General features: G+C 40.4%; 1 protein-coding gene across 5 annotated transcripts in view; it reads left to right on the top strand.

Annotated features, from left to right (window-relative positions):
• FYB1 (FYN binding protein 1) overlaps positions 1 to 20,408 on the top strand; it is an 86,135-nt gene that overhangs the window by 26,948 nt on the left and 38,779 nt on the right. For all 5 annotated transcript variants that reach the window (XM_081940077.1, XM_081940080.1, XM_081940079.1 and 2 more), the window contains exons 2-7: positions 1,791 to 2,922; positions 12,781 to 12,961; positions 14,365 to 14,414; positions 16,655 to 16,674; positions 16,851 to 16,891; positions 19,049 to 19,163. In XM_081940077.1, the coding sequence (XP_081796203.1) occupies positions 1,791 to 2,922; positions 12,781 to 12,961; positions 14,365 to 14,414; positions 16,655 to 16,674; positions 16,851 to 16,891; positions 19,049 to 19,163 (1,539 nt within the window). The remainder of the gene's footprint in view (positions 1 to 1,790; positions 2,923 to 12,780; positions 12,962 to 14,364; positions 14,415 to 16,654; positions 16,675 to 16,850; positions 16,892 to 19,048; positions 19,164 to 20,408) is intronic.

Below are 20,408 nucleotides of genomic sequence, written 5' to 3'. Positions count from 1 at the left end.
TTCTTCTAGGAGAAGGGTAGGTGCTAACTTCATTCAGAAACATGGATACTCTCAATCGTAAGACAAAGGAAGAAAGAAAAAAGACTTCAAAGTCATCCCAGGCATCAAGTAGCTCAAACTCCAATCCCTTTACCACCAATGACAGTCAGCAATGAATGCAGAACTGATTTCCCTTTGGGGAGGCTTTTACTTGTAGCACAACTTCCCATTTGTTGTAAATTATACTTTCTGTATACCGTTAGGTAAAACGTTCCCAGGAGAAAAGCCTACAAAATATGCATGTGGGCCAGGGGTGGTTTCCGGCTGCTGCTACTGCTGGTTCGCTCAGGGATGCACTTGATGTGTGCTATGCGTGCATGCGCAGTACTAAAAAAAACAAGATGGCAGCGCCTATGGCATTTCCGAGAGAACCAGTTGTGAAGGGGGGGCGTGGCAGGCTGAGTTACTACCTACTCGGCCGAACTGGTCCACCTCTGATGTGGACATTTTATGTCAGCCATCGTTGCTAAGTCCTCGACTTGCAACTGGTTCTAAAGTCCTCGACTTATGATCGGCCGCAAGTCCTCGACTTACGAATGACCGTCGGCAACAGCTCAGCCGCGTCTGATTGGCTAAGGCGTGGCTGGCGGAGCGCTGGCTATCTAAGCTTTCCTATTGGTCGCCCTGCTTGACAGCTCTAGTATAAATAGCTGTCAAACAGGGCAAGGTGCTGAATCTCTGTGCATAGTTTGTTGTTGCTGTTCTACAGAATAAAATAGCTGTTCTTCTTACCTCAGCTGCCTCACGCTGCCTTCAGTTAATAGCGAATCTAACAATCGTACTATATGTGTCTCTGAGCCACCAGGAAACTGCACCAGCCATGTCTTTATTGCTTATTGTGACATGTTTAGGTCATGCTAATATATTGGATTCCTACCATTAGCAATTTTGCTGTTGAGAGGGCCCTTCCACAAAACAAAGGACAGCTGAGGCAGCATGAAAAAAGAATTAATATGTTATTGTGTATATCCTCTTCCCCCCAAAAATAAGATCTCCCCGGATAATAAGCCCAATCAGGCTTTTGAGTACATGCGCTAAAATAAGCCCTCCCCTGAAAATAAGCCCTCCCCACAACTATTGCAACATAGCAGCAGCCATGAGGTGACCACGCTCACAGCCTCCTGCACCTCAAAAATAATAAGACCTCCTCAAAAATGAGGCCAAGTGCTTATTTTGAGGGTCAAAAGAAAATAAGACCCTGTCTTATTTCCACGGAAACACGGTAGTATTTATTTTAGATTAAGGGAACTACTGAGAATGCCTTCCTTCTGCTTCCTCCTTGGAAGGTTGAAATTTTGGAGCTTTTTGAGGGGGGGGGCTTTACATTTTTGTCAAAGCAGACCTGAGATTTAGTTTATTATTTTCTTACTAAACAGCACAAGTCTTGGAAAAATACATAAAGTGTCTTGGCTTCAGTCTAAACAGTGGTGCATACATTTCAGAACTTAACCATCAATAGCATGTTCCGCAAATATAACAGGAAGAGAGAGAGATTATGGTAGGCAAGGCAAGGAAAGATCTAGTCAGCAAAGCAACACTTGTCTGCAATCAACGTCTTGAAATCCTCTACACACCACAAGTGTGTAGCAAAAAGTTTAGCATTGTTAGCCATACAGGAAGCTAAGCGCTGAGTTATCTCTAACCGGCGATCAGAAGCCTCAAACCAGGAAAGCCTTCGAATTAGCTGCAGCGTTTTGTGAATGCTGCTGCAGAAGGGACCTTTCTGACTCTGCTTTCTTTCTCCTTTGCAGGATGGCAAGGCAAATGTGAAGTCCATCATGGCGAAGTTTAATAACAACGCAGCTGAGGATGTTCATTGCCATCAGGTTAGAACTGGGGGGCACCCTCCTTTGGCTAAAAAAGCTGCCTTTGAGAAGTTTGCCCAGCTTGAAAACGCAGGTCTGTCTTCCAAACCCAACAGCTTGTACAAGCCTGGATCGCTTAAATTGCCTCCGGGCGCAAAACCTCTTCATGATGTATCGGGCAAGGATTTTAAAACGCCACCTTTGCAAAGCAGCCCTGTGGCCAACAAAGTGAAGATGCTAGCCGAGGCTGCTAGCCGAGAAGCTAATGAGAAAACTACCTATCCAAAGCCTTTGGTTCCCAAGATTTCTGAAGGACTAAGGGAAGAAACCAAGCCAAAGTTCCCACGGATTCCTGAGAAGAAGCTAACTGTCTCTCCTCCTCAGAAGAGTGAACCAAAGCCTTTAGAGCAGAGATTGTTCAAACCTGAACCCCGAGGGAGTGAAGCAAAGCCTGTCTTTCCCACGGTCGCTGGAGTTAAAGAAAAATTCAACAATGCTGCACAGGAAAACAACCCCAAGCCTCCTTTTCCAAAGCCACCTGTTAAGCAAAGACCATGTCAAAGTTTAGGCCAAGGGGAAGAAGTTTCCAACAAAACCGCTTGTTTCAATCAGGTGTCACCAAGTTCCAGCGGCCTCAAGTCGAAAGCTGGTTCCATCCGACCCCTCAAAGATCCACAGGACAAGAGCCGAAACGAAGCTAATCCCATCAGCCCTTTCCCCCCTTTGAAACATGTCAGCAACCAGAACAACCTGCCTCAAATCCCCCCTAAACCTGCTGGGCAGCAGAACGAAGAGGCAAAACCAAAACCCATCAAGAATATTTTCCTACAAAACAGACAAGAGGATTTTGGATCTGCTTCTGGTACCATTGCTGCTAAATTGGCCAATTCATCTCGAACAGTTAAGGCAGGACCTTGGGCCAATAATACTGGAAAAGAAGACAAAGAAGAAGACAAAGACAAGAATTTGCCCAGACGAAAAACACTACCTTCAGCAATTACATTGGGACCAGCTCCACAGAAACCTAACAGGCCTCCGACAGTTGACCTGGAAAAATTCAGGAAAAGTCATGGGGAAGGTAAGTAATGTGTCTGGATTTATGGTTGATTTTATGGTTAGCAAAAGCTTTTCTGTGCTGAAAGATTATTTGCTAGCTGGTCCTATGGTTATTCAATTTAAATGTGAATCTTCACATCTTCCTGTATATCTTCAGGATTTGCAGCCTTAAATATTTGAAGGCATGTGGTTGGAGTGATTATTATTTGCTATTAGGTGCTGCTGGGATTCTGTTTCAACTTGTACTGAAGTGTGGACAAAGTTCCAGAAGTATGACAGAGTTTTGAGAAGGTCCAAGAAGATTTATAGTACTTAATGTTCCTCATCATCTATTGTTTTCTCTCAAGTCCCTCTTTTATTTATCTTTCCTCCCCATGAAAATCCCTCTGTTCATTTTCTTGCTTTTTGAACTCTATTTCATTGTTGTTGTTAGTTGCAAAGTCATGTCTGACCCATCACAACCCATGAAGAACATTCCTCCAGGCCTTCCTGTCCTCTACCATCCCCCGGAGTCCATTTAAGCTCACCCTGACTTCTTCGGTGACTTCATTCAGCCACCTCATTCTCTGTCGTCCCCTTCTTCTTTTGCCCTCAATCTTTCCCAGCATTAGCCTCTTCTCCAGTGAGTCCTTCCTTCTCATTAGGTGGCCAAAGTATTTGAGTCTCATCTTAAGGATCTGGCCTTCTAAAGAGCAGTCAGAGTTGATCTCCTCTAGGACTGACCAGTTTGATCGCCTTGCAGTCTGAGGGACTCACAGGCGTCTTCTCCAGCACCAGAGTTCAAAGGCCTCAATTATTTGGCACTCAGCCTTCCTTATGGTCCAACTTTCACAGCTACATTACACCTGGGAAAACCATAGCCTTGACAATACACATTTTTTTTTGGCAGGGTGATGCCTCTGCTTTTTAGTATGCTTCATAGCAAAGTGATCTAATGAGGGTAACTTGGAGGAACAACAATGTGACCACAACATTGCTAAACATTTCCTTCTCTCCCCCATCGCACACTTTGTGGATGTCACAACATTGTTGTACTGGCTTACTGCTTCGACAGTAATATTCCATATGTATTGAGATAACCACTATTCTCAAGCACAGGTAGAAACTCCATCTGTACAAAAGGGATAAATTTTATAGGATGCAATATCATGCTTACTTCCGCCTCTATTTTAGGGGTGTGGGGGAAAAAATATAGGTTATGGTCCATGGTGTTGTGAAGAGTCTGACACAACGTAGCAACTGAACAACCAAAATAAGCATAGAAACAAGGTGTAGGAAGAGGATACTGTTATCCCATTAGGGTTTCTTAGCACTTGAGAGAAAGAGATATATCTTTCTGAATCTGCTTTTTCCTAATTTGGAGTTTTAGATTTATGAAACCCATGATCTCTAGAAGCTATACATACAGACTGACAGGTAGAAATTATATTTCTGTTGCAAGCTTAAGGCAACACATATTGGAGAATCCCCTTATTTTACCTTCACATTCACACTGTGTGTGAGAGAGAGACCCAGGCCTAAGATTACCCAGTGAACAATGGCTGTGTAAAGACTCAGTTTTGTTTTTCCCAGTCCCAGTTCTACATCTTAAATGTTACATCACCATTGCTTTTTTGATACCAAAATAGTTTAGAGTTACTGACAGGACTATCTAGGGCAGGGGTGTCCAAACTTGGGAACTTTAAGACTTGTGGACTTCAACTCCCAGAATTCCCACTGGCTGGGGAATTCTGGGAGTTGAAGTCCACAAGTCTTAAAGTTCCCAAGTTTGGACACCCCTGATCTAGGGAGAAAAAGGATTTGACGGACGGGGTGTCAGAAGAGTTTGTATTTTTTGCTTGCATAGTCTCGCCCGTGGTACAGAGGTGGGTTTCTACCAGTTTGCACCAGTTCAGGAGAACCAAAAGTGGTAATTTGGCCTGGATTGCAGAACCAGCAGCATTCCAAACTGGCCACGCCCCCAAACCGGTTCCCAGGGTCTCCACTGCCGTTGCCAGCATGATTTTTATTAGTTTTTCATGGTCTTTGCGCATGCGCCAAACAATTTACAGTGAACTGCACACGCACGTGAAGCGAACTGGAACCAACGGCAGTAGGAACCCACGCGGCCGTGGCACCATCTTAAGAAAGCACATGACTATATGCACTATACAATGATATACTCTATATCACTGTAAAATATGTAATTAATCTGTAGATTTCACACCTTTAATGTAGCATGATCTTCAGTTAGTAAAAAATTGTCTATCCTCTAAATATTTATTCAAACATCATCTTTTCTTTCTTTGTTCTTTTTTTTTTTTTAGTTTATGCTATGGTTTTTATTACGGTTTTGCTATAAAATTTCTAAAATTGGAAGTCCACCAAGAGTTTAAACAAGTAGCATGTGTTTATAACATTCCAGTCTTAGGGAATTATGAAAATAGCAATAGCTGCAACTGTTAGTACCTGCTTTTAGTGGGAGGAAAGGAGTCTTAACCTCGCCTCCACACGAAGTTTGCTTCAAACACTATTCCAGGATGACACACTGCAAGAAAATGATATGAGCAATAAAGCTTGTTCCTTGTTGCTATTTGTAAGCTTATAATTATAAAAATGTGACAGCATATTTTGTGCTCACACTTAATTTAATCCTGGTGCTATGAAAACTCTTACGAAAGCTTTTTTTTTAATTCCATTAGATAGCATTTTACTTTTCTGTTGTCCTGTTTCGCCTATATTTTTATCATTTCTGCTTGCTAAAATTATTTTTAATTGGATCACATTGATTGACCCTACAGGTAGTTCTCAGCTTAGACCACAATTTGAACCCAAATTTTCAAAATGTTTCAAGTGAGACATTTGTTAAGTGAGTTTTGCCCCATTTTACAACCTTTCTTGCCACAGTTGTTAAGTGAATCACTGCAGTTGTTAAATAACACAGTAATTAAGTGAAACTAGCTGCCCTATTGACTTCATCGGAAGCTTGCAAAAGGTAATCACATGACTATGGGACACTGCAACCATCATAAATATGAATCAGTTGCCAAGCATCTGAGTATTGATCACATAACCATGGGGATACTGGAACACTCGTAAGTGTGCAAATGGCCATAAGTCACTTTTTCAAGTGCCTTTCTAACTCTGAAGGTCACTAAATGAACTGTTGTAAATCAAGGACTACCTGTACTGTTAGTCATTTATTGGATTTAGATCTCATTTTTTCCAGTCAGGGAGATTGTCAACAAAGTTTACTATGAAGGAAAACCTATTATTTGCAAAAGGCAGTTTAAAAGCAGAGTTAAAATAATACAGTATACGAATTACAAGTCAATGCATAGTAGTCTAATTCTTATATGTTCAACAGGTGAATATCTGTAGCCATGTCCTCATCAGCTCAGGTTGCATATTGAGTATATTTGTGCATGGGTGTTCTTCATCTTTGCACCATGTGGAAATTTTTAATACACTCATATATGGATAGATATGAAATTCATTGCCACATCATATAATGATAGCCATTGTCTCTTAAAAGATCATGCAGATTCAAGGGAAATGCATCTACTCCATTTACTTAAAGGTTGACAACTTTCTCGGGCTACATGTACCATCAAATGTTGCAAATGTTTGGACCTGAACTGGAAAGGTCCAGATTCAAGTTCATTGTCCACCATGGAAATTTACTAACTAACCTCTCAGCCCAACCTACCACAGGGAGTTGAGGAATTAAATAAGATCCCTTATATGTCGCCTCCGGAAGAAAAAGTTGGAAATAAATCTAACAAATATTTTGTGACCTTATGAAATGCCAGCTATTCTGGATAGTGTATCGGTTTAATTTAAAATTAATGTTGGGAATCTTCATTCTTGCAGATAATTGGATATCCTTCCAAGATATTTAAAACAGCATTATTCAAACATATCCCCTCCCACCTCCATTACTGTTGATCACATTAGAAGAATCATGAATGGACTCCATAACAGATCATTTGACCTTGCTTTTTCTTTCAAAATGTCTGAGAGAGATTCTAAGAATAGGATAATTTAAAATATTTGCACACTCAAATTATAGTGAATATCAGAGGCACACTATGCATTGTTTCTCACTCAGTAGTTGTTAGTTGCGAAGTCGTGTCCGACCCATCGCAATCCCATGGACAACATTCCTCCAGGCCTTCCTGACTTCTGCCCTATCCCGGAGTCTATTTAAGCTCATGGCTATTGCTTCAGTGACTCCATCTAGCCACCTCATTCTCTGTCATCCCTGTCTTCTTTTGCCTTCAATTGTTCCCAGCATTAGGCTCTTCTCCAGTGAGTCCTTCCTTCTCATTAGGTGGCCAAAGTATTTCAGTTTCATCTTCAGGATCTGGCCTTCTAAAGAGCAGTCAGGGTTGATCTCCTTTAGGACTGACCAGTTTGATTGCCTTGCAATCCAAGGGACTGGCAGGAGTTACTCAGTAGTCCAGATCAAAAGAAAAACCTCTGATGATGTGATGTACTATCAGCAAATCATGGGACTCTGTATGTTATCATAGCCAAGATAAAAGAAACTTAGCTTTAAGGCAATCATTTGCCAATGCGATAAAGTAGGAAGTGACTCTTGTTATGGAAGCTATTTGGCAATATTAAGAAAAGTATGATGTGGAAACAAGTATGGTACCTTGTAAAATAGCCAACTTGTCAAATGTTTTTTAAAGATCCTTGGTCATAAGGAGCTGAAAGTACCGTAGGTATGAGATTCTGAAAGGAAATTGTTCTCATAAGCGAAAGAAAGCAAGTATCAAGTAACAAAGGAGGAAGGTGTGAAGCCCAAGGAAGACTGTGGGAAGCAGAGGTGGTATTCAGCCAGTTCTGACTGGTTCCAGTGAACCGGTAGCAGAAATTTTGAGTAGTTTGGAAAACCAGCAAATACTGGCTCTGCCCTCATCTATTCGCTGCGTCCCGAGTCCCAGCTGATCCGCTAGGTTTTCTTCTGTTGCAATGCACAGGAGAATAGACTGGAAAGCAGGTTAGTGGAGTGGGGAGGGAATGGGGATTTTACAGTATCCTTCCCCTCCCACACCCACCAAGCCACACTCACCAAGCCATGCCACACCCACAAAACTGGAAGTAAAAATTTTTTGAATCCCACTATTGGTGGGAAGGAGAAAACTTGAAAAGTGAGGTGTTGCCTGGCAGTTAAAATGGCTAACATGGACTTAGATTGCTCCAGTGGCTGTTGAAGGTGGATTTCATTTCATTTCAAAGAAAATTTGGCTAGTGATCCTAAAATGAATGTTTAGGCAGTGTTCAGCAGTGGTTCAAAGCATTTGAGAGGTCCAAAGCATCTAGTCCAAGGAAGAGTGCTGAAGGGGGAAAGGCTTGGCACAGTTTGTTATTTGTTCATCTCAGGAAGGTCTCAGTGGAGTTGAAAATGACGGGAAAGAAGATCAAAGGTTTTACTTGTCACAAGCACCAAGCAGATCAAGGCCAACTATGAGTTACCGGATTGATCCAGAGAAGGATGAAATCTTGCCACTAATATCTGTAATCCTTTTCTTACTGTTGGAATTAGGAAGAGTAGAGGCAGAGGTAGAATTAGAATAATGCACAGAGGTTGACCTTAGATAATACTCTACCGACATATACTTGCTTAGCGCTTACTAGAGCTGAAAGTTGGAGTTCAGAAAAAAATACTTTCACTTGCCCTTTTGATACCGTGTCTTAAGTGCAGGAGAGGAGGAAATGGTTCCTGTCGGGAACTTGTATTTGACAAAGTTGCTATTATACTTGCAAGTGAAGTAATATATTTAATGATTTGATTTAAAAGAGCATGTTTACTGCCTTTTTTATGTGTGGCAATTTGTGCTACCTTGTGTAACTGATGTCTCAACCAGGTTTGTCTCTAGTTTGTATGCCTATTTCTGATGGACTTACTTGGCTTAGTTTGGCCATGTAATATTATCTTAGATTGTTCCTGTCAATTATATTTGGTTTTTGCTTATCTACATATTAAAGTTATCTCAAACCGCAGCAAGTTACTTCAACTGCAAGATATTACAGTTGCCCACACAGAAACAAAATCCTTCCAAAGCATCTTAAGTCAACCCAAAGATCCAACAACTAAAGAAGGCCAAAGAGGATTTATTTAAAATTTACAATGCAAGGACTATGGAAGCTATTAAATAGCACAAACAGGCAAAGGATTAGCAGCATGTGCTCATGAATGCCAGCAGGCTCTTGGGATTTATGATGAAAATTATTTAACTTAGCAATATAACAACACAAATATAACCACAAATTCAAGTGGGAAAGTGTAGTAGTTTTAGATCAAGCCAAATTTAAAAACACTAAAGATTTCCTATAAGCCTGGACTTCTGATGGATCAGTCATTAGTAGTTACATACTGCAGACATAGAGAATAGTTTGCAAACTGTTCCAAAAAGCAAAGGCTCAAGTTAAAAACAAACAGCATGAAGCATTTTCTCCCTTATCTCACATCCAGGCAATCAATAGAGAGATAAGCATTAACCAACACAATAAATGGAAATAATCTATGCTGAAACAGTACAGCCAGCCAAACCAAGTAGATTGATCAGAAATGGGCACAGAAACTACAAGAAGAAAAACAGGGCAAGCTTTCGCCCATAAAAAGCTGGCAAAGTCCATTTCTCTAGATCGAAGCACTGATAAAGTTTACCCAGTCTGATTTTGAAACATTTGCAACCCAAGTTCAGTAAACACCAAGGTCCCAAGATTTCAACCCTGAGCTACATGGATTGCCACCACAGGTAGTCCTTGACTTACAACCACAATTGGGACCAAAATTTATGTTGCTAAGTGAAACCGCGAATTTTGCCCCACGACTTTTCTTGCCGCAGATGTTAAGTGAGTCACTGCAGTTGTGAGAAACAACTTGTGAGTAGCACGGTTGTTAAGTGAATTTGGCTCCCCCATTGACTTCGCTTATCAGAAGATGACCCCGAGACACTGCAACCATAACAAATTTGAGTCAGTATTGAAAATGGTACATGCTGGTTCTAAGAACAGCCCTGAATTAATCATTAAGCATGTTGATTAGGGCAACAATGATACTAGATGTTGCTGAACTGTATCAATTAGCAATTAGAACGTTGTTGGTAAGACAGTAATTGACCTGAACTTGCCTGATGCTGCCACTTTTGCTGTATCCTTCATTAAGAGGTAGATCTTGGCAGATGTTAACCAATCTTCACTTTCACCTCCTTGCAGTATGTTGTTAAACTGCTTGGCAATGGGTGGCTATAGACCAGTTAGATGTTTCAGGTTAAAACCATGCAATTCACATTCACATGATGCAGATCAATTCTTAATCTTCCTCATCTTTTTCTGTACCATTTCTATTTCTAGTGCTTCTTTGATCTTTCTTGTTTCTAGGTGCTATTTCTTGATTGGCAATTTTTGGTCTTCTTATCCTTGTTGTTGTTGTTTTTTTCATCTATTTTAGTTTGCTTGATCTCAGCATGTTGATCTTATGTTCTTGCCTGATTTTCATTTTGGCGGTGGACTGTTTGGCTTTTTTTCCCCCTTCTTTGATGATTTTGCATCCCAGATATTCAGTTATAACTGCAGCCATGCTATTGATTTGTTTCTTGCTATGAGTTTATCATTTTTTTTTATTTTTGTGGCTTGATTTCACAATACTCATTCAAACATTTGTGTATTTGTAAATTGCCTGCTTCTTCCTGTCCTTCTTCCAGGCTGAACAGCCCAGATTTACATTTTTAAATTTATTTTTCAATTCCAATAATTGGTTTCAATCCAACCCCTTCAAATCTGTGATCATTCTAGTCTATAGATCCCCTGACTGCTCACACCTCTGTATAATGACATTTAAAAGCAATTCTATATTATCGCTACTGTAGCTATTTGAAAATAAAGATTTGTTGAAAAAATATGATTGAAAAACCAGTCTTTCTGATGGTGGAAAAAGTAATTTCATATACTTAAGTGTTCTGACCCCCCTTCCTCCTTTGCCCACACAGAACACACTCCGGAACAGTACAAGGGAACAAGGTTTATTGCACAAACAAACAGAAGGTTCCGTGGCAGTAAACCACCAAGACAAAACTCACAAAAACAAAACACGAAAGCAGCTATCCAGCTTGCTAGAATTCCAGACTAGAACTTCTGGCATAAGTCATCTGTTGACTGCTGCAAAGGGTGTATGCACAGTCAACCCTTTTTATAACCTGGAGAGGAGCCTCCTGATCAGCAGCTGAGTGCTCTTATCGCCGATAATTATGCCCACGCTCCTTGCGTCTATGGGCGCGGCGGTAACAAGCGTCCAGGAACTCCCTGCTCAGTTCTGACTCACTGTCTCGTGACTCCTCCCCGCTGCTCCAAAGCATGGCATCGGGAGCCCCCTTCCTCTGGCTCTCACCGCTGCTCCATGCCTCAGGCGCCTCCTGGTGGCCGACCAGACTCTCCGATCCCTGCTCAGTGTCGGAACCCTGTCCAGGGTCCCCCACCTCCTCTGGAGCTGACTCATAGGGACCCTCACTCTCGGAGTCTGGTGGCAGCGGCAAAGGCGCCTGCTGGGCCACAACACTTAAGTACACATTTTGCAGTTTTTCACTATAATATCAGAAAAACCGAGTTGGAAAGGATCTTAAAGGTCTTCTTCGCCAAGCCCTGCTCAGGCAGGAAACCGTATACAATTTCAGACAAATGGTTGTCCAATCTCTTCTTAAAAATTTGGAGCATCCACAAATTCTGGCGGCAAGTCATTCCACTGATTAATTGTTCTAACTGTCAGGAAATTTCTCCTTAGTTCTAGTTGCTTCTCTCCTTAATTAGTTTCCATCCATTGCTTTTTTTTGTCCTGCTCTCAGGTGCTTTGGAGAATAGGTTGACCCCCCCTCTTCTTTGTGGCAGCTCCTTAGATATTGGAACATTGCTACCGTATCATGTCACCCCTAGTCCTTCTTTTCATTAAACTAAACATACCCAACTCCAGCATCCGTTCTTTATATGTTTTAGCTTCCAGTCCCATCATCATCTTTGTTGCTCTTCTCTGTACTCTTTCTAGAGTCTCCACATCTTTTTTACGTCTTTTAATTTTTGTCAGAGATGCCAATATAGTAATTAGGGTGTCCTTCTTTTCCCCCATTTGTCCTCTTTTCCAATTGTCTGTGCTTTCCTTTGCCCATTCAGATATCTGGTAACCCAGCTAGAAACCTCATGAGGTTGCCAAATGTATGATTTCAGCACTGTCACCCTAAATCTTGTTCGCTATTTTTGCTATAGTTATTGTTGGTCAACATGATATATACTGCTAACCCCTGATATAGTACAGCGTGTAATACTGTAAAAAATACTGTAAAAAGTGGGAATCGGAACGGTTCATCTCCCTCAACTTGCTGATTACTTTTCCCCCCCAAATATTAAGAATGGAAGAATCTCTTATCTGGATTTCTGTAGTATTTACTGGGTTTCAGAAATATCCTTTTTTCTCTCTCTCTATCATTGTCAATTTGCAGTATTTTTTTAAAAAAAGTTTCTATAACTATAACGTGGATATGCTCCTGTCACTTCACGTTAGCGTTATACAGAGCGATTATACATTTGTTAAACAAAAGCCACTGTGAAGCATACTTCCATTCTGATCTCTGGAGCAGTTTGCATGATATATGTATAATGTTTTCAGAGTTTCTTTGTTTTCTAGCATACAGGAAAGAAGGAAAGCAGGCATGGTAAACTGTAATTATTAGAATATGGCCACTTTATCCAAAGCAGAAGTTATGCAAGAGGGTAATGGCTTAATCAGTATCTGATTTGATAAAAATATGTGCCACGCAGACTGCAGAGCTAGCGTAGCCATATGGAAAGGAAATGTCATGATGATTTCATATATGTTAAGTGTCTTTTGTTTCTGTTCCAGGTTCCAGTTCATCCAATTCAGTGGGTTTGCCTCCCCCACTTCCGCCACCCATTCATGCCATACAGTCCACAGATTTATCCTCACCCCCACCTCCTCCTCCTCCCCCTCCTCCAGGTTTCCATCCATCACAAACTCCTGTACTCCCCCCAAGGGGGAACATCCCATCCAGACCTAATTTCAGGTACATAGTTGTGAATTATAGTCCTTCTTCCATATTTTCTTTTTTCTTAAAAAAGTGAGATGAATCTCTGCACTTCTCTTCATTGAAACATCTTTTCCATGTGCTCATACTGAAGCCCATACACTTTGGTATTCATCACAGGGAGCTGCAATAAACAGCTGCAATTAGCAATGCACAGCAAAAAAAAATATGGTTGTTTCATACAGATTTCTTAATCAAGATATATCAGGCGAATCACATTATATCTGAACTATTCTCTTGTGACAATAAAAAGCAATGTTGGGGGAAGATTGTGCAAAAGCCATCGTGATAGATAGGTAGGTAGGTAGGTAGGTAGGTAGGTAGGTAGATGATAGATAGATAGATAGATAGATAGATAGATAGATAGATAGATAGATAGATAGATGATAGGTAGGTAGGTAGGTAGGTAGGTAGGTAGGTAGATAGATAGATAGATAGATAGATAGATAGATAGATAGATAGATAGATAGATAGATAGATGATAGATAGATAGATAACAGAGTTGAGAGGGACCTTGGAGGTCTTCTAGTCCAACCCTCAGCTCAGGCAGGAAACCCTACACCACTTCAGACAAATGGTTATCCAACATCTTCTTAAAAACTTCCAGTATTGGAAGTGTTTGGAGGCAAGTTGTTCCACTGTTTAATTGTTCTAACTGAAGATGGATGGATGGATGGATGGATAGATAGATAGATAGATGATAGATAGATGATAGATAGATAGATAGATAGATAGATAGATAGATAGATAGATAGATAGATAGATAGATAGATAGATAGATAGATGGATGGATAGATGGATGATAGATGGATAGATAGATAGATAGATAGATAGATAGATAGATAGATGATAGATATATTTACCATATTTATTATTTTTGCAAATATTTCAAAGTGACAAATATACCTTTCTTCCTATTTTCTGATGACAGCAACCCTATGAGGTGGATTGGCTGACAGAATGTCACTGGCCCAAAGTTACCCAGCTGGCTTTTATGCTAAGGCACAACCAGAACTCATGGCCTCCTGATTTCAAATTGTCCTGTTTATGTATAAAATATAGGGCTGAGAACTGGATGGATCTCGTTTTAGTATGGTTACTATGGCAGGCAAAAATGTACTAAGCATAGTTTTTTTCTAGCATGGAATTAATGTGGAAAAGAGTCCTTATTCAATTACTGCAAGTGCAAATGTTAAAAACATGACAGCTCTTCCTAGAAGAAAGAACCACATTCTGTGATTAAAAACGTAAAAACAGATGGCAGAGATCTTAGCTAAACCTTTTCCAGTAAAGGTTTCTTATAAAGCATAATGCACTTTCACTTACAAAAGAAAATGGGTTTTCGTCTTTTTCTTAACAAATTCCCTTTTGCTGTTTTGTAGAGGCCAAGAAAATGAAGAAAATTATGATGATATTGAATATGGTTCAGAAGGTAAGAAAACCTATTATCATGGACAGAGGACAAGTGAGAAGCATGTATGGAATCCATAACAAATGAGAAATAAGTCAGGACTCTGGATTCAAATGTATTGACAATCAAACTGTTTTGTATTGAATGTATATAGTTGTGTTAACTGTGCTAAAGCGAAACTAAACTTTAGATGAAACTAACCTTTAGATAACCTTCAGTGGTGGGTTGCTAGCCAGTTTACTACCGGTTTGCTCATGCTCGTGTGTACGCTCATGCATGTGCGCAACGCTTCTGTGTATGCGCAGAAGCATCTGGGCAGAGTGGCAGAGCCTCACCGCCACCACTACTGGTTTGGCCAAACCGGGTCGAACCAGGAGCAACCCACCTCTGCCCCAACTGTTTTGGGGAAAATTTATAACATTCATATTTGGATGGGATTTTTCTAGTTCTATGATTGGTTAAGGCCCTATGGGCCTTAAGTATAAATCACAGGCACTTGGCTGCAGTTCCTCAGTTCCAATTTTGAGCCAATAAATGATGTTGCAGCCATGCTGGTCTGGTTCTTGCTTATTGAAGCCCACTACAGAATACAAACTCTATAAGCCAACTTCGATATTTCCGTATGTAGTTACAAAAAATGTGATATCGTAATACACTGACTTCCCCATCATTAGAAAGCCCTGACATGTGTGCTTTTACCTTGGTTTCCCTGCATATGACCTGTCCATTTAAAGATAATGAAGAAGGACCTACAGGGTCCATCTTCTGCCTTAAGGTCTTTCATAGCTACCGTATTTTTCAGAATATAAGACACACCCTTTTCCCTCAAAACAGAGGCTGAAAATCTGGGTGCATCTTATACATTGAATACAGCATCTTTTTGCCTCCCGAAACCCCGCCCCTTCACCAAAATGGCCGTGCATAGCCTTTAGGAGGCTTTCAGAGAGCTCCTGGGGGCTGGGGAGGGCATAAATGAGCAAAAAAAATGGGCCTTTTTTGCTCAATTTTGCTCCCCCCCAGTCCCCACTCTATAAGCTTCCTAAAGGCTATCTATGCCCTTTTTTTGACAAAAAATGGGCCCGTTTTCGTGAAAAAAATGGACCATTTTTTGCTCGTTTGTGCGCCTCTCCAAGCTCCTAAAGGCTATTCATGCTCTTTTTTCTTTTTTTTTTTTGAAGAAAAAAAAAGGGCGCATTTTCATGAAAAACAGGCCATTTGGGGGAGGTTCGCAGAGTGCAAATATGTTTTTTTTTATTTGCCTCTTTAAAACCTTGGTGCGTCTTATACTTCGAAAAATACAGTAAGCCTGTTTTCATATAGATTGAATAAACAGCATCAGAACAGACTGAGTACCATGCAAATTGCCCAAATCTAGTCTTTTCCACTATGATAAGATCCAAAACACATTTTCCAAAGGATTTTTGAAGCATGCAGAGTCTCAGTAAGATAAACAATAGTGTAATTAAAGATGAAGGGGATTTTCAGATTAAGTACAAGGATTAATACAAGAATTAATAATACTCCATTGCAGCGTTCATGTTATATAATGAGCTAATATTTGATTTAGATGAAGCTTTCAGAGAATTGTTATGGAATATATAAAGAATCAGGGACATGGCGGCTCAGTGGCAAAGACACTGAGCTTATCAATCAGAAAGGTCGGCAGTTTGGCAGTTCGAATCCCTAGTGCTGTGTAACAGAGTGAGCTCCCGTTACTTGTCCCAGCTTCTGCCAATGTAGCAGTTTGAAAGCATGTAAAAATGCAAGTAGAAAATTAGGGACCACCTTTGGTGGGAAGGTAACAGTGTTCCGTGTGCCTTCAGCATTTAGTCATGCCGGCCACATGACCACAGAGACGTCTTCGGACAGCGCTGGCTCTTCGGCTTTGAAACAGAGATGAGCACTGCCCCCTAGAGTCAGGAACAACTAGCACGTATGTTCGAGGGGAACCTTTACCTTTACCTTTATATAAAGAATATAAGAAGTATCATAAAAAATAGTGTCATAGAATTGTATCACAACTCCATCTCTCCTGGCCATGTATGGACCATTTCAAAGCAGGTTAAAACAGACAGAATTTGCATGATATTTGCATGATCATTGCTTATATAAGCCCACCCACCCGATTCCCTTCCTTCCCATCCTGCTGCCCCCCACCTCCCCATACACCACTAGCTGACAAGGGCTGCCCATAACTTAGTGTTTTGATTGCTAGACTGCATAATAATGTAATGCAATTGTTTTGCCTTTTTATTCATTAGATACTGGAAATGCAGATGAAGTAAGTATTACCCTTCATAATCTACAAATGTGTATGTGTGTGTTTGTGTGTGTGTGTATACACACTTTTCACTATTCTTAATTTTCAGTAAAAACTAAAACTTTATATGTACACTTTTCACTATTCTTAATGTTCAGTAAAAACTAAAACTTTTTTTTTCCTTTTCATAAAATCAGAACAGTGATGGAGAAATGTATGAAGACATAAATGAGATGAGGTATGAAAAAGATATATAGAGAGGGCCTCTGTTCATATTATAATAATCACAGCTATTATTAAATCATGGCCACAATAACAAAAGTTATTTGCAAAAAAGATCCAAAAGAAAATGTAAAGCTCCACTTGAGGCATTCTAGGCATGAATTCTGGTTACCGATGTCCAATATATACTGATCATCCATGACTTTTCTTTTCCTGCACGTTTTTGAGGCTTTTGCTTTATCCATGAATAAGTCAATTTCCTTTCAGCTATGTCAATATTTCTTGAATTACAAAAGACTGGAAAGAATTACATTACGAATGCATTAAATGGGCAAAAGTATAAACACCCTATTTGACTATTCACTGTCCATTTTCAGGTTGCACCACTATTGTTTACCTTTTTAAAAAAAAAGAATCCAGGAGATCTGAAAACCGATCCAAAAGATTATCTGCCCTATGCAAGCAGACTAATTTTTCCTGGTCATAATCTGAATTTAGGTCTTTGTAAGGGAAGTTAGGTCAGGTCAGATAAGGGACACCGTGGCTCAATGGCTGAGACACTGAGCTTGTCGATCAGAAAGGTCGGCAGTTCAGTGGTTCTAATCTCTAGCGCTGCATAACCGAGTGAGCTCCCAGGTTCTGCCAATCTAGCAGTTTGAAAGCATCTAAAAAATGCAAGTAGAAAAATAGGAACCACCTTTGGGGGGAAGGTAACAGCGTTCTGTGCACCTTCGGTGTTCAGTCATGACCACAGAGACATCTTCGGACAGCGCTGGCTCTTCAGCTTTGAAACAGAGATGAGCACTAGAGTCGGGAACAAATAGTATATATGTGCGAGGGGAACTTTTACCTTTAGGTCAGATCAGGAATTTCTATCTACAAGTGGAGGGGGAGGTACTGGGGGAGTGTGATGGTGTGTGGGAATGACCTTGGGGGATATAAGGAAGACTTGCAGCTTGAGCAATGGTCTGATAAGAGGGAACTTGGTTTGCAAATGGGGGAAAACCCTGAGAAGTATTTCAAAAGGGACCCTCTCTAGTTTTCTGGAGACTAAAAAGACAGATGTTAGCCTTTCAAGGTAGCCCAGATAAGAGTCACAGCCAGGAGCATCAACACTATTTTTAATGTAAAGTTACATTAGACAAAATATTGCAAAATTCTTCCTTCCTTTCTTTTTGCTAAGCCTGAGGCTTTTAACAACAGCTTTAAAGCCAAATGGAGAACTTGGTAATTTTTATTACTGAAATTTGTTAGCATAATCAGAAGATATTTTGGGAAAACCCAAAAGCAGTTAGGCCTTGGAATTTGGCTGGTTACAAAATACTGGATTTGACTGACAATCAGGATGATTAAGAAAACAGATTGTTACTCAATTTGCTGGTCTTTCCAGTAAAAGTGAGGTTGCATAAGAAATGTTGGTACAAAATCCCCTATTTAGAATATCAAAATAGCAGATGTAAGCAGTAGCAAGATTTACTAACATAAATAGGTTGGTAGTCAACATCCCCTCACCCCAAACACACACTTCCCATTTTAATGGACATTTTGGGAAATTCTTTCCGCTAATGGTAATTTTTTTGTTTTTTGAAATGGCCCTTAGAAATGTTGATTTGAGGAAAGTGAGGTGGTACCAGTGGTGGGTTCTTACTGGTTCAGACCGGTTCAGCTGAACCAGTAGGGGTTTGGCAGCCTAGGTCACTGGAACCAGCAGGGACCCAGGCCTGCTATGCCCCCGAACCAGTTTTCCGGGCCGCCATCTTGTTTTTCACTTCTGTGCATGCGCAGAACAATTTTTATTGCACTGTGCATGCGCGCCCATGAGCAAACCAGCAGTACTGCCTGCCGGAACCCACCACTGGGTGGTACATATCTGATTCCAGAGATCTTGTTAAGTCTCCCCCTTTCTTCAAACTGAGCTGAACCTCAAATAAAACCACAAAATGGGGGGGAAATGATCTTTTGGGGGAAATTAATCATCACAGCTGAATGATGCATTAATTATTTTTTATTTTATTTTTTATTTTTATTTATTCACATTTCTAAACCACCCCCTCTCCCAAAAAGGGACTCGGGGCGGTGTACAGTCCACAATAAATCACAGATAAAATACAAATATAAATAGGGTTATAAATATATGTATGTATGTATGTGTCTCCTCCTTCTTATTGTGCAGGCTTACACCACAAGAAGCGGAAAAAAAGAAAAAGGAGGAAAAGAAAAAATCTGATCAAAAGAAAGAACAAAGGGAGAAGGATAAAAAGGAGCAAGAACTCAGAAAGAAATTCAAGGTAAAACTTCTTTCAAGAAGGTCATGCAAAGAACTGGAAAATATACATCCATCCATCCATACATACATACATACATACATGCATATATACATATATGTTTTCATAGATTTTCATGGGTATGCTGTTCTTGTTGTATTCGGGTCTTTTCCCGTGTAAGATTGAGATTATCTTGGCAACGTTTCAGCGAAGTCTCACTCACCATCCTCAGGCTGGGTTTTGGGCTTAAAGCATGGTCAGAGCTGCCATCTTTCTATAAATCCAAACAAAGGCAGCACTCCACACACCTCCACCAAGATTTATAGAAAGGCGGCAGCTCCGACCACGTTTTAAGCCCAAAACCCAGCCTGAGGATGGCGAGTGAGACCTCGCTGAAACGTTGCCAAGACAATCTCAATCTTACATGGGAAAAGACCCGAATACAACAAGACCAGCATATATATATATATATATATATATATATATATATATATATATATATATATATATATGTATATGTATATGTATATGTATATGTATATGTATATGTATATGTATATGTATATGTATATGTATATGTATATGTATATGTATATGTAATGTATATGTATATGTGTGTGTGTGTGTGTGTACTGTATATATGTGTTTGTGTGTGTATGTATGTATGAATGTATGTGTGTGTGTGTGTTGTGTTTGTGCTGATAAATAAATGTAACAAAGGCAACATTAAAAATATGGTTTTCTGCCTGGATGGTCTCCTGGAGTGAGCCGAAGGACAGAAAAGGGAAGTAGAGTGTTCCCTCCCATATTTGGGAATACCAGGGGTTGTGACAGAATACATACATACATACATACATACATACATACATACATACATACATACATACACACACATACACATACACATACACACACAAACATATATATATACATACATACATACATACATACATACATACATACATACATACACAGCCTACAGAGTTGCCCCTGCATGGCCTCATGGGCAGGGTTGTGCGGTCAGGGGAGGCAGGGGAGGCAGAGCCTCACCTCTCATCATGAAATAATAATATATAATAATAATATCCACGAGGGAGTTTCATATATATAAGAGGAAGAGGAGGGAGGAGGAGGAGCGCGCGCGGGGCGGTGCCAGCTGGACAACTGGCGGAGGCAGGAGGGTTCTCGGAAGCACCAATAACCTTCCTGCCTCCGCTGTACTTTGCGCGCTCCTCACGACTGCAATAGACGTCCAGAAGTGGCAGGGGC

Source organism: Natrix helvetica (assembly GCF_964273705.1).
Source record: "Natrix helvetica genome assembly, chromosome: 2".
Lineage (NCBI taxonomy): Eukaryota > Metazoa > Chordata > Lepidosauria > Squamata > Natricidae > Natrix > Natrix helvetica.
The sequence above is the reverse complement of the archived record's forward strand: the minus strand, read 5'-3'. Positions and strand labels throughout refer to the sequence as shown.